Genomic DNA, 26,551 nt, shown 5'->3' with positions numbered 1-26,551 from the left:
TAGTCCATGGAATTCTGCAGGCCAGAATGCTGGGGTGGGTAGCTATTCCCTTCTCCAGGGAATCTTCTCAACCCAGGGATCGAACCCAAGTCTTCCGCATTGCAGGTGTATTCTTTACTGTCTGAGCCACCAGGGAAGCCGAGTGATACACGGAGTGAAAAAAACATTCCAATGGGATAGAGTGACTGGGAATATGCATGTCTTTCTTAAAGTATATTTCAGAGGAAGCACCTTGGGGTAGGAGACATTTGATTCTATATCTGAAAGGTGAAAAGAAACCAAATGTACAAAGATCAACATTCTAGGCAGAGGGACCAACAGTACAATCGTTCTGAGATCTTGAGATCTCTGAAAAACACGCTTTGATACAAAACGATGTTACATTTACATTAATATGCACTCTATAAAGACCTGATACTATAGTAAAGGAAAAAGTTAAGCAAGATAACACTTTATTAAGAATACAAAATCTTCAATCAAAAGTTTTATCACCAGATTTTCAGATTGTGTAAAAACTAAAACTAGATTTTGCACATCATTCCACAAGTTAAAATACTCAAACATCAGTGTTTAGAATATGATTATTTGAAAAAGAATTTGTAGACATTTCATTTGTTCTATTTTCAAAATCTTCCTAGACAGGATAGACAGCTACTACATGTAATATGTGTGAAATGAATAAGGTACACGTGACCTTTGCAATAAAAAGGTCTGAGATTTTATGTAATTACAGGCATGCTGAATGAGCACATTAGAATAATGTACCACTGTCATCAAATCATATTTTCATATACATGTGTAATCCATTTTGCACAATGGTTTCAGCTCATTGTGTATGTAATTAAATTGTAAGGTGCACTAAGAGCTGCTGCTGAGTTGAAATTTTGTTTTTGCAGTTTAAAGAATGGGATAGAAAACACAGTCTTGTGAATATCAAAGTACTTTTTGAGACAATTAAATCTCATCAAAGAGGTCTCCTGGACTACTATTTCTTAGAGTTTCTAAGGACATGTTTTCAGCTGGGCCATGATCCTTTTTCGGCATCTCAGGTAGTGGAGGATCAAGCCTAGAGTAAAAAGAAAAAAATCAAAATAATTTTATTTTGAAAACCTACATATAGAATAAAAGAAAATTTTAAGAGACACATAAGTGAAATAAAAGTTGAACCCTGCTTCCAAACTGTTGCATTAACATAAAGATAAATGAAAGGAATTTAATTTTTTTTAACTGCTTTGGAATTAATCTGCCTCTTTTCTGAGATAATGAAAATTCACAGACCTTACAACAATATTTATAATTAAGGTCAAGAAATAAGATATCCTCTATGCTGTATTTTTACGCCAAGATACAGAAGGTTTCTCAATCCATTTCTTTAATAGTTTCAAAACAATTTACATTTTCCTTCAGCTCCTTTAAATTCTAACTATGAACATGCATTTGAAGCTCAACAGCAGGAAGTTCTGATCACATAAATTTCTTTTAGGGGTCATTCAATTGTACCTGTGTGTATAATGCCTTCCTGTATTAGCAGCTGTTGATGAAATGCTGTTGGTCCACATTCATTTACTGAACCTACAAATCTTCATTTAGTGAGTGAAGTTCTTCAGTTTCAGTACTGCAGTTACCATATCAATGGACCGACCTCTATATTTACATAAATATTCTCTGAGTCCTAGGGTAAAAGGCATGATCACTAACTCATAATTGGTCTTAAAAGTGGTGAACTGGAGGGTAACAGCTTAATCAAATGAAGAGCTTAGGAATGTATGTTTATGCCCTTGTATGAACCTTGTCAGAATCAACCCAGTAATATGCAAAGAAATACCCACATTTCCAACCACAAAGGCAGAAAACAGCAGTTTGGTATAGCTAAAAAAGAACAGGATTTGAAGTCAGGACTCATAGGTAGAAATCCAGGTCTATTTCTTATTAGCTACGTGACTTCAGGCAAGTTATTTAACCTAACTGGACCTCTGTTCTCTCACCTGTAAAACTGAAATAATAACACCTGCCTCAGAGGTGGTCTAAAGATTAAATGAGATATTATCAATGAAAATGCTTATAAATTCCTACAAAATATTTGGAAACTATTATTTTTAGCCCTTGATACAACATAAACTACAAAAGCACTCCTGCTAATAGCTTCTTTAATTTAAAAGAATACCTAAAAATCCCCAAATGTTGAGTATGTTTAGACGAGTATTTCCAAAAGCCTGTACTCATACTTAGCTGTACAGATTGCTAAAGATGAATCCTCTACAGGGTCCTCCTTGGCCTCATGACTGCATGCAATTAACCATGGCTGGCTGCCACTAGATCTGGGACAGCTCTGTCTTATCCTGAGCAAGCCAAGTTCAGACAACATAACCCTCACAGGAATGCTGAGGTGCTAGGCATTAGTGCATTCTCAAGATGACACGTACTACCCTCTGGGAGAATCAGTGTTAAAATTAACAACAAATACTGACATAATTACTGTAACATATAATTAACTTTCTGAAAATATATTCTATAGAAGGAGAAAATTATACAGTACAGAACAAAAGCATAATTATTACATGTATAAGTTCTCAATGTCAACTCAAAACACATTACACATTTTTGTTTAGGCCTAAATGTCTTAGAATTGCTTTTTTTTCTAGCAAAAGAGAGAGTTGAATTATTTCAATTAAAAAGTCATACATGGAAAAACCTCTGTAACTTTATTCATAGTCTAAACACTGTATAAGCACAACACAGACAGCCATCAATTTAGTTTAAAAAAAAAGAAAGCAGAATAGGACAAAGGGACTACTCTGAAGTGACAAGTTTGAAGGGAATTTATCCGTTTCTCCATTTTAGATTTTTATCTCTTTATAGCCATGAGGAGCCCAGGAAATAGATTTTGACTCTTTTGTTCTTAGTGTCTAGTACATAGTAGGTGCTCAGTGAAAGGTGGTCCATGAATGGAGATCACTGTTCTACAGATTTCATATCTGTGGTAAGGGAAATAAATTTAGAACTCTCCCACACCCAGATAAAAAGTTTAATCATTTTTATAAGTAACACATGTTTATTAAAAGACTTTATAAAAATTCTGAAAAGCATGAAAAAGAAAATTAAAATGTCCACCATCCTGCTTTGCATTATTTATGTTTTCATGTTTTTCTTTACAAATATGAGATCATATATATAATTTTTTTTTTGCATCTAAATGTTTTTACTCTAAAATATATTATCAATATTTCTGCATGTTGAAAAATATAGATCTATTGTTGCTGTTGTTGCTTTTGAGTTGCTCAGTTGTGTCTGGCTCTTTGCAACTTCATGGGCTGCAGCACACCATATTTCCCTGTCCTTCATCATCTCCTGAAGCTTGCTCAAACTCATGTCCATTGAGTGAGTGATGCCATCCAGCCATCCTGTCCTCTGTCATCCCCTTCTCCTCCTGCCTTCTTTCCCAGCATCAGGGTCTTTCCTAATGAGTTAGCTTTCTCAATAGATGGCCAAAGGATTGGAGCTTCAGCTTCAGCATCAGTCCTTCCAATGAACACCCAGGACTGATTTCCTTTAGGATGGACTAGTTGGATCTCCTTGCAGTCCAAGGGACTCTCAAAAGTCTTCTCCAACACCACAGCTCAAAAACATCAATTGTTTGGCATTCAGCCTTGTTTATGGTCTAACTTTCACATCTATACATGAATACTGGAAAAACCATAGCTTTGACTATATGGACCTTTGTTGGCAAAGTAAAGTCTCTGCTCTTTAATATGCTGTCTAGGCTTGTCATATCTTTTCTTCCAAGGAGCAAGCATCTTTTAATTTCGTGCCTGCAATCAACATCTGCAGTGATTTTGGAGCCCAAGAAAATAAAGTCTCTCACTGTTTCCATTGTTTCCCCATCTATTTGCCATGAAGTGATGGGACCAGATGCCATGATCTTAGTTTTCTGAATGTTGAGTTTTAAGCCAACTTTTTCACTCTCCTCTTTCACTTTCATCAAGAGGCTCTTTAGTTCTTCACTTTCTGCCATAAGGGTGGTGTCATCTGCATATCTGAGGTTATTGATATTTCTCCCGGCAATCTTGATTCCAGCTTGTGCTTCGTTCAGCCCAGCATTTCACATGATGTACTCTGCATATAAGTAAAATAAGCAGGGTGACAATATACAGCCTTGACGTACTCCTTTCCCAATTTGGAACCAGTCAATTGTTCCATGTCCAGTTCTAACTATTGCTTCTTGACCTGCATACAGGTTTCTCAGGAGGCAGGTGAGGTGGTCTAGTATTCCATCTCTTTAAGAATGTTCCACAGTTTGTTGTGATCCACACAGTCAAAGGCTTTGGTGTAGTCAATGAAGCAGATGTTTTTCTGGAACTCTCTTGCCTTTTTGATGACCCAATGGATGTTGCCAATTTGATCTCTGGTTCTTCTGCCTTTTCTAAATCCAGCTTGAACATCTGGAAGTTCTTTGTTCACATACTGTTAAGAGCCTCACTTGGAGAATTTTGAGCTTTACTTTGCTAGGGTGTGAGATGAGTGCAATTGTGTGATAGTTTGAACATTCTTTGGCATTGCCTTTCCTTGGGATTAGAATGAAAACTGACCTTTTCCAGTTGTGTGGCCACTGCTGAGCTTTCCATATTTGCTGGCATATTAAGTGCAGCACTTTAACAGCATCATCTTTTAAGATTTGAATAGCTCAGTTGAAATTCCATCACCTCCACTATACTCACCATTAATTTTAAATTGTTTGTACTAACAATTAATCCACTGATGACTGTTTGGGTTGGTTCCATTTCTTAATGGTCTTGTAAATAGTACAACAATTAAAATCCTTATACCCATATCTTAGCATATTTATCACACTATTTTTTCATGAGCATGCTTATTCTAAGCACTCACGCTAAGAGGTGAAATCTGAAAGCAAATAACTCAGAGAACCTGTATCTAAAGTCTTAATAGAAAGTGAGCTAAACAAATATTTTTAAAATTGAGAGTTCTTCTATTTCTAATTAAATTGCAACCATTAGTTATGGCCCACTTTAAATTCTAAATCTTCCATGAAGACTTGTTTCTTTTCTTTTTTTGTTTTTACTTTCCAAATTGAGGTTAGTTTTTATTTTCTCTGATCATTTAAAGTACCTAATGTCTGCATCCAATATTTCAATACATAGTTTATCATTTAATCAATACTTAAGTATGTACTATGATCAGCTCACTGTGTTAGGGAAATATATCAAATTTGATAAAGGTTACACATAATTTCTGTCCCTCAGGAAGCTTTCAGTTAAACTTTTTACTTTCTCCATTTTTTTTTCAAATATGTTTTTTCATCCTCAACATTTTATAAGTAGCTTTAAGGCAAGGATTGTAATATAATTTGTTCACAAAATTCTTTTAGGAATGTTATAAACATTATATTAAGACTTAGGATTCAAGTATATTTTTAGTTTTTATGGACAACATGGTTCAACAGGAAGAATTCTGGATCCAAGGTTGGGAGATCTTTATTTATGCTTTATCACATTTAAGGTTTTGGTCAGGTGATGGCACACTTCCGGATCTCAGTGTCTTAATTTAAATTGTAGAAAGTTGGGGTTACTATAAAAGATCTTGGAGTTCCTTTAGTCCCTAAATTCTGAGACAGTTATGCTCAAATAGACTACTTTGCAAAATACAAGCTCTCAATAAATACCTGTGGAATCAATGAAAACTATGAATAAAAAGGAAAGGTTAATGACAGAATAAGAAATCATCATTGCACAGTTAAAGGCTAAAGTATAAGGACTTTTCAAATAAAGTGAATAAATGAAGCTTCTCCAGAACATGACAGCCTTATTAAAAAATGGCTATAGCCTCAATAATATAGTTGTAGAGAGTTCTATGTTTTATAACTTGATTTCACACTGCATTTAAACACACACACACACACACACGAACTTGAATCAAACTGCATTAAAAAGTTTTTTTAAAGTTTAGTCACTCAGTCGTGTCCGACTCTTTGCGACCCCATGGCCTATAGACTACCAGGCTTCTCCATCCACTGGATTTCCCAGGCAAGAATACTGGAGTGGGTGGCCATTTCCTTCTCCAGAGAATCTTCCAACCCAGAGATTGAAACCTGGTCTCTCACATTGTAGGCAGACTCTTTACCATCTGAGCCACCAGGGAAGTCAAACTGCATTACCACCATCTAATTAATAGTGTAGATCAAAAGTTAGACTGGCACAAGAATTATTCATCCTGGGAAAGCTTCCCTAAAATGTTAGAATGAATAATTGACTTTCTCTTTTAAATTTCTGGGAGTTGGATTACCAACTTTTAAAATAATATTTCTAGGTATTGGCTCATTTTGTAAAGAAATTTTCTCAGTCAAGTTTAACATTGATATCAGCATGGCTGTAATATCAGTCTTTTCTTATCAAATGAGAACCATTAGTATTGTTGAGTGAATTACTTGCATTTTATAACATATTCTGAAAACAATATTTCTGAAAAAATGTCAACGTGCCAATTTGAGCAGACGGAGAGGTTCAGGAAATGTGTAATGATTGACGGCATTATGACACTTGAAAAATTATTCTCCTTTGACTATGACATGAACAATGGTTCTAAAGTCAAAAACTAAAAGTCAATTTGTATGTGGGCTAACTGGAGAAGGAAATGGCAACCCATTTCAGTATTCTTGCCTAAGAAATCCTATGGACAGAAGAGCTTGGTGGGCTATGGTCATGGTGTTGCAAAAGAGTCAGACATGACTTACTGACTAAACAAGAACAAACTGTACACGATACACATAAAATTCAATTCCAGGTGAATTAAACAATTAAATGAGAAAAGGCAAAACTTTAAAGCATTTAGAAGAAAATAAAGGAAAATATATTCAGGATCTTAGGATAGAGATGTTCTTTTTTTTAAAGCAGAAAGTGAAACCATGAAGATAAAGATAGATAAATTCAATTACATTAGAAGAATAAGAAATAAGTACAAACATTTTAAAGAGATGGAAGAAATCACAAATTGAGAGGAAATATTGCAACATATGCTAACAAAGGATTATTATCCAAAGGTACAAACAATTAAAAAAACAACAACATAATTTAAAAGTATATGCCAAAGACTACAGAAACTTCCAAGAAGAGGGAACAGTGGGGCCAAATAAGCATATGATAATTATCTCAACTTCATTAGAAACCAAGTAAGTTTCAACCAAGCAAATGAAAAACAGTAAAAAGTATTTTACGCCAGATTAGCAAAAACAAAAATGTCCAACAATAGCAAAGATCACAGAGAACATGAAATGACAAGATGAATTACTACTGGCTAGAGTGTAAACATTTAAAACCACTTTAGATAACAATTTGGCAATAACTGTCCAGGTATATGAAGATTTATGTACTTATAACCAGGAATTCTGCTCTAGTTACATACTCTGGCAAATATTTGCATATGCGTGTCAGGAGATAGTGCACAAATGTGCATTGTCTATAATAGTGAAAAACTGAAAACTACCCAAATGTCTCTCTACAGAAAAATGAGCAGGTAAATTATAGAGTTTTCACACTATGGCATACGCACATGCATGAGTCTCAAACAGGAGATGTTGAGCAAAAAACAAGGCACAAAATAATACACAATATGATTCTATCTACTTAAAGTCAAAAACATGTAAAACTATATAATGTTACACTTTGAACACTGATATGTATGTATCTGTGTATGCACATAATAGTTTGGTATCTTATTTGTTCTTTCATTACAATGCTCTCAGATTTCAGAGTCTTGTAATTTTGGCTGTTGTGAAGATGGTGACACAGAAGGGGCAAGTTGCGTACTGTGCATCAAGGGTTCTATTTCAGCTATAATGAGTCAGTCTGAAGTGACCAAACGATACCTAAATAGAGACAGATGCTGAGTATGTAAATGCTTATAATATATAAGCGTATAAATGTAGAGCTCAGGGGAGATGACTGGACTACATGTACAGAGATAGCAGTCACTGTCATATTGCTGGCCGCTAAAGACAAATGAGCTGAAGAGATGTTCAAATGAGTTGAAGAGACTCCCAGAGAGAGTACAGAGACAAAAAGTTTGGTATAGAATTCTGTGCATGTGTGCGTGCTCAGTCATGCCCGACTCTTTGAGACCCCACGGGCTGTAGCGTGTCAGACTCCTCTGTCCCTGGGATTTCCCAGGCAAGAATACTGGAGTGGGTTGCTAGTTCCTTCTTCCAGGGGATCTCCCAACCCAGGGATCAAACCCATGTCTCCTGCACTGACACATGGGTTTTTTAGCACTGGAGCAACGTGGGAAGCCCTATAGAATCCCAGGAAATGTGAAAATTGCAGAGGCAGATGGCAAGAGAGAAAGATGAATAAAAGATTGAAATAGAATGATTCAAAAGATATGGGGAGAATCAGGGAAGAGAGTTGTTGCAGAAGCCAAGAACCTAGTTTATTTTGTGTGCCCACAGCTTGTGCTATTCCCATTTGCCACCCAAAATGCTGGGTTTCTATACAGCTTTGACTGCTGAATCCGTAGACACACGTTAGGTAAATTATTTCACCCACCAAGAATTCGTATCTGGACTTGAAAAGAATAATCTGGAAGGATGTTGCTATGCTAGTGATTCATTATAGACAAGAAGAACAGACAATGTTTTCTTTTGGGAGGAAAGAAGGTCTTAAACCCTCAGACTGCAGCCATCACAGCAAAAATCTAGCAAAATGGCCAATGGTCAGTGCCTGCCTGGCCACCAATGTAGAGCATTCTGAAGTAGCTCTTTCTCTCACATTATGAGGAAAGTTATATCTATATCTATCTATCTATAAACAGAGAGAGAGAGAGCACACTTTCCTTTACTACCAACTTGCCTGGCATCCACCCATCTCATCTTTGACTCTGCTCTGGGACTGGGGTAAAGGTCAGATGTGCAGCAGGGATGAAGATGAGAGATGAAGTAAGGGCAGTGCAATGGAGACAAACAGAACTGAGCACTGGCTGGGACATACATTACTTGGTAATAATAAAAGTCAAGTACTTAATGGGTTATTTTTCAGAATGTAACAAATCAAACCATCACCAAAATGATGACAAAAAACAGGCAAGTTCAAGTATTAGGTACTTGCTACTATTAAGTAACTAGGCAGCTATCATACTGGCCTTAACAGAGTTGCCATTATGGAACAAACTCAATCAGAGAAACATCTTTTAAATGCAAAAGTTATAAATAATGGGCTTAAAGATTTGATATCACCAAAGTTACCACTGTATTTTCAAGTTAAATATTAGTATTTTAAAAAATATTTGAGCCTCAAATAAATGGGAAAATAGCTACCCATTTCTAGTTGACCTTATAAAAGCCAAAAGTGTCTCCTAAAGAAATTAACATACTGAAGTCATCAGGATTCAGTAAAACAAGTATTGAACATTGTCTGGAATTCAACAGGCCTAGACAGCATTTCACTGGTCTGAGAAAATGAAAAGAAGCTGAAGCCTTTTTTCTGGCAACCAAAATGGCAAATAAAAGAAATTGCACTAGCTATTTTCAGTTAAATTCCTAAACATTTTTTTCTAATGAATATTCCTTTGCTGTTTATCAAGAACAATAAGAAAATAGAAATATGCTTTGAAATAAGTAATTTTGAGTAAAACACAGAAAAGAGAATTATGAAGAGTAAACAACCAATGCTAAAATGTACTTGTATGCCTTATAGATATTGGGAAAGAATAATTATATAATTTTCCTGTAAAATATTTATATTGTGAGTCTGAAAATAAGATTATCTAGTTCTATCCAACTCAACATTTAAAGTCACAAGACATTAAGATAAATACGTCCATAATCCACAACCATGCCAGAATTTATGCAAGAATTTCATGATAAATTGAAGGATTTTGTCCTTCTTACTTTATTTAGATAAATAACATTACTCTGATAATTCACTAGATAAGCAATATCAAAGTCCATACAGACTTTAAAAAAATTAATACTTGAAAAATCCTATGTTAAACTTCCTGTATTCCTTACAAGTTTTGAAGTAGTATAGGCGACATCTGCTTCTAGTGATCTGTGCCTATAAAAGTAGAAAATTGTCATATTAATAGAAAATGATTCCACAACTTTAAGATAGGCCACTGTTTTTTGCTGCTTAGTGTGCTACAAGTGAAGCTTCCCTCACTAGACTAGAAGCTTCTCAAGTAAGAATGACTCTGCTTTACACACCCAGGCTCATACATGTTCCATTGAGTCCATGTTTTAATTAACAAACAAATGACCGGATGAGGTAAACAGTATTATCAAGAAGGCTCAGTAAGTTAAGCAACCTCTCAAAGCCACACAGCCAGTAAACATGCATGTGAGCAGGCAGGCAAGTCAACAATGGAATGAGGATATTAGTCTAGGTTTCCCTTACTCCGAAATCCATACCCTTCTTGTTACATCTGTGTAAGGGAGTCATTAATTCTTATTTGTATTCCAGAGGAAGGCAGTTTGGTGTTGTTCAGTGTGTCTGAAAAAGTACTTTAAATGAAGAAGATTTCACTCTAAAAAAATAAAATCTGTGGTCCAAAATGTTTGGAAAATATTTATTTTTCTCCATTAAGTCCCGTAAGTGTTTCATATGCATATTATACATTTAAAGCTACTGAAGTTCTTCCATAAACTTGTTAAATTATTAAGTAAAATGAAAGCAAGGTACAGGAGAGTGTGTGTAGAAAATCAGTGTGCGTGTACACACACATACATATTTATATGTGTGTGTGTATGTGCATTTATATATATATATATATGTATAATATCAGAATATCTCTGGAAGGATTCACAAGAAACTAGCAACGGCTGACTCTGGAGAGAGGAGCTTGAGCTGAAGGATGGACAATTTTTGCTGGATATTCTCTTAAACTATCGAGATTTTAAAAAACCATTTATACACAGATTATTTTTTTGAGTGTTTTACGAAAAAGAAATGTAGCTTGGTTATCCTCAGTTTTACAAATGAATTTGGCAGCCGAAGCCTCTTTTTTACTAATATCCCAAGAAACTAGTGTTTCTGAAACAGCCTGCATTGATTGCTTTCTCTAGAATGTAATATCTACTAGCCTGAACCCAAAAATGTATTATAGTGGTCCAATGAAGGAAATTAAAAACACAGAAAACACACACAGAACTCTACTTCAGGCTACCAAGAGAAGTGGAAAACACATGGGCAGAAAATAATACCCTGCCATGGAGGTTAGCGACTCCTAATGAACCAGGGACCAGGAGTGATCGTTTAGCCGTAGCCGCAATGTGGAGCCAGCTGTTGGGTTTCCTGCTGCTGCTGTAACAAATTACCATAACACAGCGGCTTAAAACAACACAAATTCATTATCTTACAGTTCTGGAGGTCAGCAATCTGACCCACGTCTCACTGGGCTAAAATGAAGGTGTTGGCAGAGCCGTGCTCCTCTCTGGAAGCCCCAGTGGAGAGTTTTCCAGAGGCTACTCCCTTTCTCCATCCTCAAAGCCAGCAATGGCAGGTGGGCACCTTCTCCTAGCATGTCACTCTGACCCTGCTTCCTTGGTCACATCTCTTTCTCTGACTCTTCTGCCCCTCTCTTCCTTAAGAGTCTTTTTGATACACGGGACCTATCCGGTTAATCCAGGATAATTTAGCCACTTTTAGGGTCAGCTAATTAGCGACTTTAATCTATCTGCAACCTTAATTTTCTTTTGCCATTGTGCTCTAACACAGTGTCAGCTTCCAGGAATTAAGAGGTAGACATCTTTTTATTGGGGGATATGGAGGAGGAAGCATTAGTCTAGCTTTAACTTGGTTATGGCTCAAATATTATTCTAATCTATGAGTTTAAATGTTTCAGGATCACTTAAAAGAAAAACAGACCTGAGTAAGCGCAGGACTCCCAAGGCCCAGAGCTAAAAGAAACCTCCAAGCTGACTGGAGGAGGCATCTGCAAGGTCTGTGCAATATGAACTGAAACGTAAAAGAATCCACACTGGGGCTTCTTATCTAGAGATGAGCTGAACCAGAATCATTGAGAGAGGCTGGCAACCACATCATCCATCACCTACCCTATCCACTATTTACTGCGTGCTTATGTGCAAGATGCTTGGGATACAAAGGGAACAAACAAATGCTCCAAGGCAGAGGTAACCCTGAGTGCTGAGCTCCCCTGAATCGACACTAACAACAGCCCTTGTCTAGGGGATAACAGCTGTTTCACTGACAGCTCTAATGAGTGAGGCTGTTAAAGAACCACAGACAATGCCACCTTCATGGGTGTATGACTATGCTGTCAGTCACACAAGGCCACAAGCTTACAGGGGCTTCATCTCCGCTTTCATGTTCTGTTGTCACTATCTTGAAATTCTTAATAATTCTGAACAAAGGGGCTCTGCGTTTTCATTTTGCACTGGGCCTGCAAATTATTATAATCTGTCCAAACCCAGCACTTTCAGAAACCCAGACTGAAATCAAACCTAACAATTGCTCACAGTAATTTTGGACCAATAAACAATGGGACTTAAAAAAAACTGGTTATGTACTGCTGTATGGACTCCTCTGTCCTCTTCAGAACCTAGTTTTGATCCTTAATTACCCTAATCACCAGTAAACCTCTTTTCTAACACTTAAAAAGCACTTGCTTTTTTTCTTCAGGAAGATACTTGAATTTTTTCACTGGTAGTTTTTTTTTCTTTTTTTTAAACCTATAAATAAATAAGAATGAATGCCGTTTCCTGGCAAATAAATACTTTGCTTTGTGAGGTTTCTCCTTCTCCTCCCTTGCCTTCTCTTTCTCTCTTGAAATTCTGTGATCTTTTGTTTTACAGTAAGAGAATTCAGTTTCTATTTTAATTAGATTTTCCCATTATTTTAGTACTTGCTAGTGGACTTGATTCTTAGTTGTCTCAAAATTACCCACTCTAATTAATTCCTTGGCTCACAAGGCAGCAAACCTGTCATGAGCGCCATCCTGTGCTGTGACCTACCAGTCTCCTTCTCTTCTGATCTACTGAGTAGCAGTCAGCCCCCAAATTGTTCCTGAATATTTTTCTGGGCTTTTCATGGAATGGGTGACCAAGGATCATGCGGCAGCCAGACGTTTTAAAGAAGACAAACTATCTTGGACAATCATCAACCTCATATAACTTTTAGATAAAATGAGTATCATATAAATGATGCAGAAAATGAACAAACAAAAAACATTTCTTCACAAAGTATACACATAATGTGGTATTACTGGCAAATGTAGAGGGTCTCTGCTCAAATTCTGGGAGATGTTCTGTCTGTCTTAAGGAAATGTGCCAGAAGCTGCAAGAAGGCAGATGGAAGCAATCTACAAAATTCTGAGGATTCTGATTTTGAATTAAAAAGATTAAACTTTACAGTTGACTTTAAAAATACAACCAAAGTGTAAAGTAAAACTATTGTATAGAATGTTTACAAATCACTATACCTCACAACTGGTGACAAGTCACTGTGAGATAAGGCAGAACAAGCCATGGAGGATTCAGTCTATGTGCTCAGAATTACTTATCTAAACTTTCTGCCCTTAAAAAGTTTATTACACGTATAGTATTACAATTTCAAGAAAAGCTCAAAAGTCATAACTAAACTGCAATCCAGTCTACACAGAAAGCTGTTGACTACAGTTGTGTGTTATGTTTATAGAACTATTTTTACTAAGTACTATACACTTTCTCACTGTGATATCTTTATGATTACATAAATTACCATTTTTTTCAAGAATTTTTTTTAGTGAACTTATGTTTATTTTGAGGAAGTAGCATAAATGCAACATATGGTTCCAGTAGTGTTTTAACTGATACAATTTGGTCTTATTTCTTTAAATGTCCCACTGCAATCAGAGTCTTTAAAAATGTAAAAATAATCACAATTATCCAAAATTCATAGTGGAGGAAGCTTTTACATGGCATTCAGAAGTATCATTAACAAATGTAATGAGATCAGTGTTTTGTAAAAGCATTGGTTTGATTTGCCAAAATGTATGACTGGCTGTAGCATTTAATTATTAAGACTTGAACAAGCATATTGAGTAAATAACTGATTATTTAAATTAAATAACCACTGTTACCTAACTGATCTTATTTTGCTCCTATAAGAAAACTATGTATCTCGGCTTTGATCATCTGCAGTCTGAACTATATAATTACTGACTTTTCTCCTTGCCTTTTATTGTTTTCTCCTTCAGCCCATTTAGTTGATAGCTTTAGCTGAAACTCCCTTGGCATAGCAAAAATAAATTATTACAAAATGCCTAGCTTCATGTCTGCCTTTTTGGCTCTAACTAGCCAGTGCACTTCTACAACAAACTTCTTGTCATCCCCCAAGTGCATCCTTCAGTCTTCACTGCCATATTTTTTACACTGTTCCCTCAGTTTGAGAACTCCTTCTCCTACCTCCTTTACTTTGTAGGCTCCTACTCGTCACTAAAAGCCAAGTTCAGATGTTCTTGCTTCTGGGAAACCTTCCTAGGCAGAGGAATTAATTATCTCCTGTTCTACTGCAGCACATCTTAAATCAAGCAGGTCTTTGTTCCTGTAACCACTGCGGTGTAACAAACCACCCTAAACTTAGTGGCAGAAAACAGTGACAATTTTATTATGTTCATACTTTCTGTGAATCAGAAATGTGGAAAGGGCACAGTGAGGATAGTTTGTTGTTGTGCCATGGTGTCCGGGCCTTAACTGGGGGGTATTGGAAAACGGGCTGACACAATGGCTGGGAGTTGGAGTGCTCTTAAAGCTCATTCACCTATATCTGATGCTTGGCTGGGAGTCCTGAAAGACTAGGACTGGTTCCTGGAGACTCTTCAGTGGCCTGGCTTCCTTGCAGCCTGGCAGCCTAGGATAGTCAGACTTCTTCCATGAAAGCTTAGGGTTGTAAGCATGAAGTGCCTCTGCTGACTTCTTGTTCAGTTGCTTAGTCGTGTCCAACTCTTTGCGACCCCACGGACTGCAGCACGCCAGGTTTCCTGTTCTTCACTATTTCTCGGAGTTGGCTTAAACTCATGTCCATTGAGTTGATGATGCCATCCAGCCATCTAATCCTCTGTTGCCCCCTTCTCCTCCTGCCCTCAATCTTTCCCAGCATCAGGATCTCTTCCAAAGAGTTGGCTCTTCGCATCAGGTGGCCAAAGTATCGGAGCTTCAGCTTTGGCATCAGTCCTTCCAATGAGTATTCAGGATTGGTTTCCTTTAGGATGGACTGGTTTGATCTCCTTGCTGTCCAAGGGATTCTCAAGAGTCTTCTCCAGCACCACAGTTTGAAAGCATCAATTCTTCGGTGCTCAACATTCTTTATGGTCCAACTCTCACATCCACACATGACTACTAGAAAAACCATAGCTTTGACTATGTGGACTTTTTGTCAGCAAAGTGATGTCTCTGGTTTTTATCCTCTGATAAAGCAAAAGCATCACTTCTTCTGCATTCTACTGTTTACAAATGCATCAAAAGCCTATATAGATTTAAAGGGAAGAGACATAGAAACCACTTTTCAAAGGAAGGAATATCAACCACAGACTTTAATTCCGCACATCTTTGGTCACTTATGTTGTAAGCAATTGGAGAACAAGGACTATGATTTACAATCACTGTTTCTTTCAAAATTTGGCACAATTCCTAAAAGAACAAACTGTGTGTGTTGAAATAGACTAAGAAATGTCTTGTTGAGGGTGTTTGCTGTTTTTCTCTTAGAGTTGAGCATGAAAAAAGCTTTAGCTAGTTTCATACACAATTTTCACAGAATAAAAACCATTCCAGATCAGAAGGGCAACTCTAGATTTTTAGAAACGCAATCACATAAAACTTATACTTAAGGAAGGAAATTTTAATTTCTTACAACTTTTGCTGACCACTAGTTAGCTCACGTTACATTATGAAGTAACTTAAATTATTTTTTTTTCCAAGTAGTTTTGGGTGTTTACAAATTTATATGCTTACAAGTTCACACAAATACCACTAAGTTTAGTTATACTCCACTTCACTGGAATGTTTGGGAAGGGAGATCTATGGTTAAATGAATGGTGTTTCAATCCTCATGGCTAAAACCCTCACTAGCAAAAGCTGGTCAACTTCTAAGTAAACACACACTCAAAAGACTCTAGTTAGTTGGATTTTTTATTAACAAGTTTCATCAAACTGTTGTTCTTGTTATTATTATTACTTAAGCTTTAGGACTGTTGATTAACCTAAACTTCTGCTATCTGCTTATTGAGAAACAACAAGGAAAAAAAGAAGCAATTACACTTTCATTCCTACTGCAAGTAAAAGTCAGAAGTGAAATAACATCTTCAGCGCCATGCATCCTTTATTCTGAGAAGAAATGTGACTCCTGTTAGCAACAGGGAATTATCAACCACAATCTCACCATCAATGACCAATGGAGAAGAGGGATCAGATTTCAAAAATCAGAAACTATAAACAGAAATTAAAATGTTACACCAAGAAATTCTAACACTTGTTTGGAATTAGTAAAAGCTGTCATCCATAAATTCACACGCAGCCCCAAAAGACAACCATGAAAATCGAACAGGCTATAGACACGCAAGGAAAATAGTGAGATTCTACAGCCTGGTCACAATGTCCCTGAAAATATATATATAACCCCCAAAGTCCTCTCAAGATGTTACTGGGCCTCTATGGATGGAGAAAGAGAGAAACTTTCAAAATCTTCTTTTAAATTGCTGTCATTCTTTTATAGCTTTCTGTAAAAATAGGCCCCTTTATCAAACTGCAAAAGAAGAAAGATGTTTGGCATTTCCTAATCTATCACTGAACACTTTTCTATTAATGTAACTAAGAAATTTGGAAGTAACTAGAAGGAGCACTAAAAATTGCATTTGTAAGAATCTTAAATTTCCAGAAGGCAGGAACCATGGTTGTCTTTGTGTAGTTTAACCACACACAGGAGATTAACGACAGGAAAGAATTGTTCTTAACAAAGTGTTTTTGAACAAACTAAGGACATTTTTTTAGAAATGTTATAAATAATAGATTTTTCTCAGATCACAAAGACTACTTAGGCTACAATATAAACAAACTAATAGAAAATATTAAGGAGAAGTAGAGGTCAATAATTATAGTAACCTGTTTTTCATACATTCCTTACTTGAATCAATATTTTATCAGTGTAAGGCACTATGCTAGCCTATGAGATGAACAAATAAAACATAATCTCAGAATTTGAAAATCTCACAGTCCAGCTGAGCAAAAATGTATTTCAATCATTAAATATAACATGCTGTGATCAAGTATGTACAAAGTATTGATTTATAAGGTTAAAAAACATTTTAAGTTCAAAATCTAGATGTCAGGAACACATCTGTGTTTATATAAGGCTTACTTGTACTTGCAGTTGTACACATAAAAGTTAACATGTTACACACAAAATGCTATTTGATGTTTAGTACATGGTGATTTCCAGTAACTCCTGAAGAGATAGTTGACTGTTAAGATGAAAAATAAGCTTTATTCATAACAGTAATAACTGCTTTCTTTCTTCAAGCAACTTTTCCCATAAAGAAAATGGAATTGGCTGCTATATTAGAGCACTGAATATTTAAGGGAAACATTTGTTTATATTCATGAGAGCTTCATTAAAATAACAGTAGACAATATCCAGATAAATCCAATCCAAATACCCAACATTTAGGTGGGATGAGGTTAAAAGGTTATTTCCACATATGAATTTCCCTGCTAGGTCCAAAATTATAGTATTGCATTTTCAGGATAGAAGAGAATAGAGTAACATTTAGGTTTCATTCAAAGTTATGAGTCTAGGGACTTCCCTGGTGGTCCAGTGGCTAAGACTTCATATTCCCAATGCAGGGGGCCCAGGTCTGATCCCTGGCCAGGGAACTAGATCCCACATATTACAACTAAAAATCCCATATGCTGTGATCAAGACCTGGTACAGTCAAATAAATAAATACCTAAATAAATAAACATTAAAACAAAGTTATGAATCTAAATTTTCTATATTATTTTCTCTCCTTATTTTGGGTGTTGAATAATAATAAAAAAAATATTCCTTAGGGTGAAATAGTTACTTCTTAAAATAAACATTTGGTAAAAAGAAATAATGAATTTTCCTAAGTCTTCTTATGAAAACTTGAGCTTCAAATACAGAAATTTAAAAATTCTATAACATCCTAGTGGATGCAAGCAACAAAAAACTATTTGAGGTTTTTGTAAAGTAATGTATATGCATATTACAAAGAATTTTAAAACTTCATTAAAATATAGTAAAATAAAGATTATCCCATGTGGTGCTAGTGGTAAAGAACCAATCTGCCAATGCAGGAGATATAAGAGAGGAGGGTTCAGTCCCTGGGTGGGGAAGATCTTTTGGAGGAGGGCATGGCAACCCACTCCAGTACGCTTGCCTGGAGAATCCCAGGGACAGAGGAGTCTGGCAGGCTACATGTAGTTCATGGTGATCACAAAGAGTCGGACATGACTGAGCAGCTAAGCACAAGTACAAATCTGACTTATTACAGAAGATAATTGCTTTGGGTTTGCTAGCTGATGGATGCGCCAAATTCTCTTTCTTAAACATTAAATAAATGGTTGTTATTAACTTGGAGATAAGGTAAAGGTTCTTTTTTTCACAGAATTCAGGAAGAGTCAGAGTGGACAAAGCATCTGAGCCTTGTGTGCACAGGACAAATAAAAGGACAAAAACAAAAACAAAGGTGATTTACTCACTGAGAAGTTTCTTATTCACTGAAATATTGATATTTTAATTCAAGGATACATAATTATGCTCTGATGTCACTCTGCCACACATGTAATTGAAGAGAATAGTTTAAGAGGTAAAAAGATGACTTGTTAAGAAGAGAACCTTGACCTTTTTTTGGCGCAAATAAGAATCCCAACTAGAAGTTTTAGATGTTCCAAGAACAACAGTTAAGAGTTGTTAAATGTAACTCCTTATGCCAAGTACTGTGTTAAAATCCTTATTCATGTAATTGTCACAACAACCCTATGTCCTATATGGTTTCTATTTTCCAGACAAGAAACCAAAACCTTAGATACTTGAGCAACTCACCCAAGTTCTCATTATTCATAAATGGCCAATGCAAGACTTGGACCCAGGCCTACTGGCCTTCCCCATGCTTTTAACCTGTGCCTCTTTCCCTTTTTCTCTTTGCCTCAAAAGTTTTTTTCCTTCATTATTACATGCTTACACTCTACTTACTCTTGAAGCCTCAGCTAAAATCCTATACCTTCATGAAACTTGCCTTGAACTCTGCCTCTCTGAAAATCTTGTATTACACATCACTATAGAATTATTCTAATATAAAGTAAAGTAGTTCTGCTCAAAACAAGATAGCTTTATGTGTTACCTGGCTAATTAAAATGTGTGAAGTTGAAAGTTGGGCCATTTATAGCAAATATTTCATAAAGTGCAAAAAGATGTTTACAGTCAGGTTATAAGCTCCAATTTTCCCTAAAGTCATTAACATCACCATCTTAATGGACATACACTTAACAAACATTTGAAGGTGAATTATGCTTTACTGGATATTGTCTGCATAATATTAAATTGACATGGTCACTGCCCTCTTTGAGCTTACAATCTAAAACAGATGTCATGGTATAAACAGGCATAGAAAGAGATAAAGGTGCCTACATACATCTGTTCAACAACTAAAATACAATGCATGAAATATTTATATTATGTTCCAGTCACAGTGCAGGCTGGGTGTGTGTGTGTCTGTCTGTGTGTGTCTGTATGTGTGTGCAGAAGACTGAAGTGTTCACATTCAGGGTCGAGGTAAGGATTTTTCAAATGCAGGTTTTGTCTGTATAAACGGCTCACATCTGGGCAACTGGGGCTTTATTAGAAGGATACAGATGTCAATCACCACAGAATAACCACTGTACACATGTGAACCAGATGCTTCCATGTAAAATAACCCAGGGTGTTTCACAGATGAATCACTGAAAACGTAATTACACATCAGTCCTAGTTTATTGGTAACAGGTCCACTTATGTGGAAGCCATATGGTACTATCCATCCTGAAGTAGTGGAAAATACAAAAATGGGTACTTTGAGATGCTAAAATATAAACTCTTCTGCTGCTGCTTTGCTGTATTATCCTTGTGGCGAGGTAAGTGATGATTACATGTGTTCAATCAAATGTCTTTGGGACAGATGTCTATTGCCACATTTTACTAGTAAAGATTGTGCCAATAAAGTTTACATTATATCTTCTCCATTTCAAAGGAATTAACTTCAACAGAAAATAAAATGTTTAGTGACCACACAACTCTTCTATATCTAATTAATGACTGTTAGGGTAAATATTCATTTACAGTACCTCAGAATGTGAGCTCAGTATTAAACTACTACAAATATTTTCTTTTGCATGTAGTTTAAATATTGATTCAATATATATGCACTCATTGAAGTTAAACAAAACCCATGGAAAAGCTGTCAGGAATCATCTATGTTCTGTGGCATTGATTCTCTGAGCTCCAAGGGTCACTAGTCTGTGTTTCATAAAGCTGTCTACCCATTTACATAATCCATTGCTTGTGTTCCACATGTGTCAGGGCACTCACTGTCTGACAACTAGAGATGGTCCTCTTTAGTTAACAGCAAAGCCTTTTAAGAGTTTAATTTTATTCTTCAAAGAGGCTTTTTAAAACAAATAAAATCAGCAGGCCAAAGTCTACTTCTATGGAAAACTTAGGTTAGGAAACGGTATACCAGGAGGGCACACAGCATCAAAGGCGTCTAGAGTATTGTATCCACCCATCCCTGCTGTATTCTAAGGCTGAGGTAGAAACAGTTGGAAGTATTCTCAAATAACCTGGGACGTTGGGACAAAATATTGAGCAGTATTTTAATGCTCTAGCCCAGGGTTTTCTTCTGCTTATTGTTTGACTACATAGTGAAAAATGTCTTGACATATTGATTTGCTATAAGGGGAAGCCCTTTCCATAAAAGGGAAAATTCAAATCTGTTACCTCAAATTACTCGGTGTTTTCAATAATGTAAAAAAAGTTTTATGCAGTGTTTGATACATACTATATAAACACATATAAGATAAAATCAGCATAATAAATCAAACTAATACATTGCTACCACTTAATTTAAAACCATAAAATCACCAATATGGGTGCATCCAACATGCTTCTTCGCAACCTTCTCCCCTTGTCTTCCTGCAGAGGAATAAACTTATCCTATTATTGTGTGTTAATCATTACTTTGCCTTAAAAGGAGAGTTTTATAACACATGTCATTGTCGTCAGTCACTCAGTTGTGTCCGATTCTTTGCAACCCCATGGACTGCAGCACTCCAGGCTTCCCTGTCCATCACCAACTCCCAGACCTTGCTCAAACTCATGTCCATTGAGTTGGTGATGCCATCCAACCATCTCATCCTCTGTCATCCCTTCTCCTCCTGCCTTCAATCTTTCCCAGCATCAAGGTAGTTTCCAATGAGTCTACCAGAATTTCTCATAGGTAGTATGCCTAGGATCTAAATTCCTGGGTCATGTTGTATGTGAATGCTTTAACCTTTTTACAGAACAACCCAGACTGTTTTTCAAAACGTTTGACCTAATTTTCACTCCTGTTAGCAGTGTTTAAAAGTTCCTGTTGATCACGGAATTCCCTGGCAGTCCAGAAGTTGAGATTTGGTACTTTTACTGCAAGGACCTGAGTTCAATCCCTGGTTGAGGAACTAAGATCCTACAAGCCACAAGGCATGGCCAAACCGCCCCCCCCCCAAAAAAAAACCAAACAACTCCTCTCCAAAACTTGGTACCATAAGAACTTTAAATTTCTGCTAAAATGATGTTAAATGTATCTCTACAGAGAGATATATTAAAAAAAACTTTACTTTTTAGGTTGAAAGAAAAAGGAACAGTATCATTTGAAAATAAATTGCCAATGTGATGTCCCAGGTATCTCACTACTTTAGTGAGTCTTTGATGAGCACAAATGTCCTTATAAACATCCTCCTACTTAATCACAATACACCATCAAAATCAGAAAATGAACACTGACATATTACTGCCATCTAATCCTCAGCCTCCATTCAAGTTCCAATAGTCCCCAAAAGATCCTAACAAAAGAGTTCAGTTCAAAATCACACATTACTTCAGTAGTCACATCTCTTTAGTATCCTTTCTTACTTCCTCAGTCATTCCTTGGGGTACTTTTGACAATGAAGGGCCAGTTATATTGTAGAATGACTTTTTCTCATGGTTTGACTAAAGTTACGGACCTTTGGCAGGACAATGGCAGAAGTGCTACTATGCTTTTTTATGATTCTAATTTGTACCTTTACTGATGCCGTTCACTTTGATTACAAGTTGGTGTCTGCCAAGCTTCTCTACTATCAAGTTTCTTGTTCCCTCTTTGTCATTAATGTGTTTTATGAAGAAATAATGAAGATGACCATCTTTTCATGTTTGAAAATTATTTGTGTATATCTTCTCTGAAATGTCTGCTTAAGTCTTTGGCCCATTTTTCCATTGCTGCCTGCCTTTTACTTTATTGATTTAGTAAAAGAATACAAATTTTAGTTCAGTTATATAGGTTGCAAATATTTCATCTTAGTACCTAGTTTGTGATTTTCAAATAATACAATATTGAATTGAAGTAGTGATCAAAGGAAGATTGATCTGGAAAAAAAACAAACTTACTTCTATTTCTCATGAGGTTTTGTTATGTACATTTATAGGAAATTCCTATAAGTCCTTATTTTCAAGGAAATGTTGTTTGAGTGGTGAGTTTCATTAAATTTCTATGTGCTAGTCGAGTTGATAATATACTTTTTCTCTTTTTGTCTGTTAATATGGTATATTCTGATTATTCCTTCCTGAAATAAAACCAACTTTTTTATCATACATTTTTCATGCTTAAATTATGCATGGTTAGATTTAGTTTTCTGATACTATTCAGGATTTTTCTTTTCCACCTATGTTCAGGAATCAGATTGGTCTGTAATTTTGTCAAGCTGTTACTTTTTTTTTTTTTTTGGTAACTGAGGTTATGTTAGCTTTACAGAATGAATTGGAGTATTCTCCTATTTACTTTGCCAGAAAAGTTTGATGATATTAAAACGATTTATTCCTTGAAAAAGCTGAAGACTTTCCTCCAGAGAGGATTTGTGTTTACCTCTACTGAGGGCAGGAGGCACTGCTCCAGGGTGCTCAGGGCCTCGCGTAGTCTTTCAGTGGCTGTATTCAATCAACATGTTTATTTCAGCACAGCCCTATTTTTCAGTTTGTTTACTGTTCATAGCAAGGTGCCTGCTTTGGTTTCAGCTTGTTGTTTCAGTCTTGAAGATTCTTATAACTTTAATCTCATTTTTTGTGAGCACTAGAAAAAATATGTGTATTTGTTATTCACGCATTTTACATTTTAGTGGAAGGGTCTCTCAGAATGTCTACTTTGCCATAATGTCAGAGAAAGATTCAGTGGTTTTAATTTAAAAATAAGTAATGTCTTGTCATGGAAGACAGTACCTAGTTTAGAGTCAGATAAAGCTGGATTAAAACCTTGGATCTGTCACTTTCATTATCATGTGATTCTGAGGAAGTTTGAACTTTTCTGAGTCTGTCTCTCTTCAAATTGGGGATACTAACTCCTACTTTATATGACTGTTCAAAAGTACATAATAAAATATAACTGGTATTTACTGAACACTAAGAGCCATACACACTTGTAAGTACTTGTAGGTATTAACTCATTTAAACTTTACAACAGCCCTATGAAGTAGGAGTATTATCATCTCCTTTGCATAGCTGTGTAAAATTAAAGAGTGTTAGGCAATTTGTCTAAGGCCATAAAACCAGTAAGTGGAGGAGATAGGATTCAAACCTACAGTCTGACTCCATTGTTATAAAAACACTCTTATAATTTGCAGCATTAAATCAATTGAAATAATGCAAAAAGTTTGCAATAGTACCTAGCACATAATAAGTACTTTAAAATAATAGCCAAATATTTATAATAATAATAACTAATAGTGGAAGAATTTATAAATTGAATAGTGAAGTCGCTCAGTCGTGTCCGACTCTTTGTGACCCCATGGACTGTAGCCTACCAGGCTCCTCAGTCCATGGGATTTTCCAGGCAAGAACACTGGAGTGGGTTGCCATTTACCCACACACGGAGTACTACTCATTAGAAGCAATGAAATACTGACACAGAGCCACAGGGAAGATCTCAAGGGTATTATGCTACCTGAAAGAAGACAGACTCAAAAACAGCTACATGCATGATTTTATATGGCATTCCAGAAAAAGCAAAACTACTGGGAATTAGTGTTTCCAGGGCTGGGTGTGGGAAGATAGTATTGACTACAAACAGGCGTGAAGAAACTTTTCAGGCTGATAGAAATATTTCCGAGGTTGATTGTTTGTTTGTCAAAATTCATAGCATTATACAACTAAGAATCATGAATTTTACTTTATGATAATTTTACCTCAATTAGCAAAACAAATGAAAAACAGGTAACAATTTTTCCTCTAAAAGAGCATTTTCAAGCTATATTCATGATGAGCGTTTCATTTCTGACTAACATACAGAGCTGTTATTATTTTAAAAATCTACTGATTAAAAAATAAAGTGTATTGTTAATTGTGAACTATATATCCATGGAACAGGAATAACTGTTCTTTCCAGTCCTCTGGAAATGGAGGAAAGCGATTAAGGAAAGGGCTTGTTAGTTTCAAACTGTCAAGAGATGTTTAATACGCTCCTTCTTAAGATTCTCTATTTCTTTCTGCACTTTAAGAAATAGATTATGAAATGCTTTCTGGCAAGAATTACTTGCTATAAGACCAAACAAAATGTACAGTAAGTACTAAAAACTCATGTTATGCAATGACAAAATTACACTTGTCAAAGCAAAACTTCAGGAAATAAACCATATTGTAGTTCACAATGGAAGAGCGGAAAACATGATATTAGTAGAAAACATAGATTCAGAGTGGATTTTCCCATAAAAAATATTAAAGTGAAATGGCTCAAGCCTGGTTAGAAGGATTACTTAATTTATTTCAATTATACTTAAAAAAAATTAGAGACAAGCTCTATCATGAATAAATAAAATGAAATCTGGAGGGAAACTGCCTACTAGTAATAAGTGAATCTGGCTGAAAGCAAGTAAAGTCACAGTTTCTAAAAGTACAATAAGCTGGACTATGTGATAGCTTTGATTATGAGGCAGAAACATTTTCAGCCTCACTGCAAAAATGGAACATTGACTTTGGAATTAGGTCATAGTAGGGAGTAGAATAGGAAACATCTACATGCCAAGAAAGACTATTCTGTTCCACATTGTTCTAGGAAGCAATTTCATAAAAAATCACTTGAAGGCTCCTCATTTTATCTGTGAAAGTAGCAAAAAGTGGGGAGAGATCTCATTGTAGTTGATTACTCAGGACGCAAGTAAATCTTGTGAGCTCTAAAAATTCTATTTTCAAATGACTTTTAGCCTGTTTTACAGAGTGAGTTTGTTTTTAAATTTAAATGGTGACCAATAGATATATTACCTTGAGTCAATCAAAATCTTTATCCATCTAAGGTGACCATCTACTGTCAAACAGGTCCTAACCTTATATAGTCTTATGACTAATTACTAGAGCATACTGTATTCTTCCTAGAATAATAAAAACTGTATTTACCTTTTACAGTTGCACAAAAAAGCTGAAGGGACAGCAAAAGCCAACCCCATCGTGTATGCTTAAAAAAAAGTATTAATGCAAGCATTTCACTGTTTCTCTTTTATATCTGTTAGGTTAGGGCAAGGATAAGACCTGTTAACTGTTCTAAATAAATTATACAGTATCCAAGAATAATTGCAACTTTTGTAAAATTCATATTGGTATATTGGTTCATCTCAGTCTAGTTTCCCAATTATTGTCAAATGGTGAAAAGCTGAAATAATTCACTGTCTAGAGACTAGCAGACCAAATAATTTTGGAATGAGCGGCTTCAAGACTTAGGCAGATGTACATAGAAATCAGAGAGATAGAGACAGCATATGACTATATTTTTTAACAAAGTAGCTCATGGACACAACTTATGAAAAAATCCTTGAAATTTAATGGAAAGGTATATATCTCTGTAAACAGATGATACTACCAACGTACATGAAACACTTGGGTATCACACTACAAAACTAAGGGATAAGTAGATTTTTTGGATAATCATACAACTCTCTAGTTTTGCAAAAATATTTAAATTTAATTTTATATTTATTTAAATAAATTTAAATAAAAATTTAAATTTATATTTAAATATAATTGCAAAATATTTAAAACAAATTTAGTATCAGCATATGTATTGTTTCTATAGGTTATTATACCATTATACTATTTTCTTAGTATCTGGTGATAGATAATCCAGTTTCTTGGCTCTGGGAAAAGAACTAAAATCAACAGTTGCCTTTCCACTTTCACTTTTCTTGTCATCCCTGGATAATCTAATCATCCTTTGTATTATAATAATTTATTTATCTTCCCCCTTTTCTCACAGTCAAACCACTGATACCTAATGCATGCTGTAGAAA

General features: G+C 35.7%; 1 protein-coding gene across 2 annotated transcripts in view; it reads right to left on the bottom strand.

The window, feature by feature from the left end:
- Nucleotides 1–435: 435 nt before the first annotated feature.
- The window catches only part of XRCC4 (X-ray repair cross complementing 4), a 276,381-nt gene continuing 250,265 nt past the window's right edge, over nt 436–26,551 (bottom strand). For both annotated transcript variants that reach the window (XM_061151953.1, XM_061151954.1), the window contains exon 8: nt 436–1,066. In XM_061151953.1, the coding sequence (XP_061007936.1) occupies nt 955–1,066 (112 nt within the window). In that variant the 3' untranslated portion in view covers nt 436–954. The remainder of the gene's footprint in view (nt 1,067–26,551) is intronic.

Source organism: Dama dama, chromosome 9, assembly GCF_033118175.1.
Source record: "Dama dama isolate Ldn47 chromosome 9, ASM3311817v1, whole genome shotgun sequence".
Classification (NCBI taxonomy): domain Eukaryota; kingdom Metazoa; phylum Chordata; class Mammalia; order Artiodactyla; family Cervidae; genus Dama; species Dama dama.
This window is presented reverse-complemented; position numbering and strand designations above follow the sequence as displayed.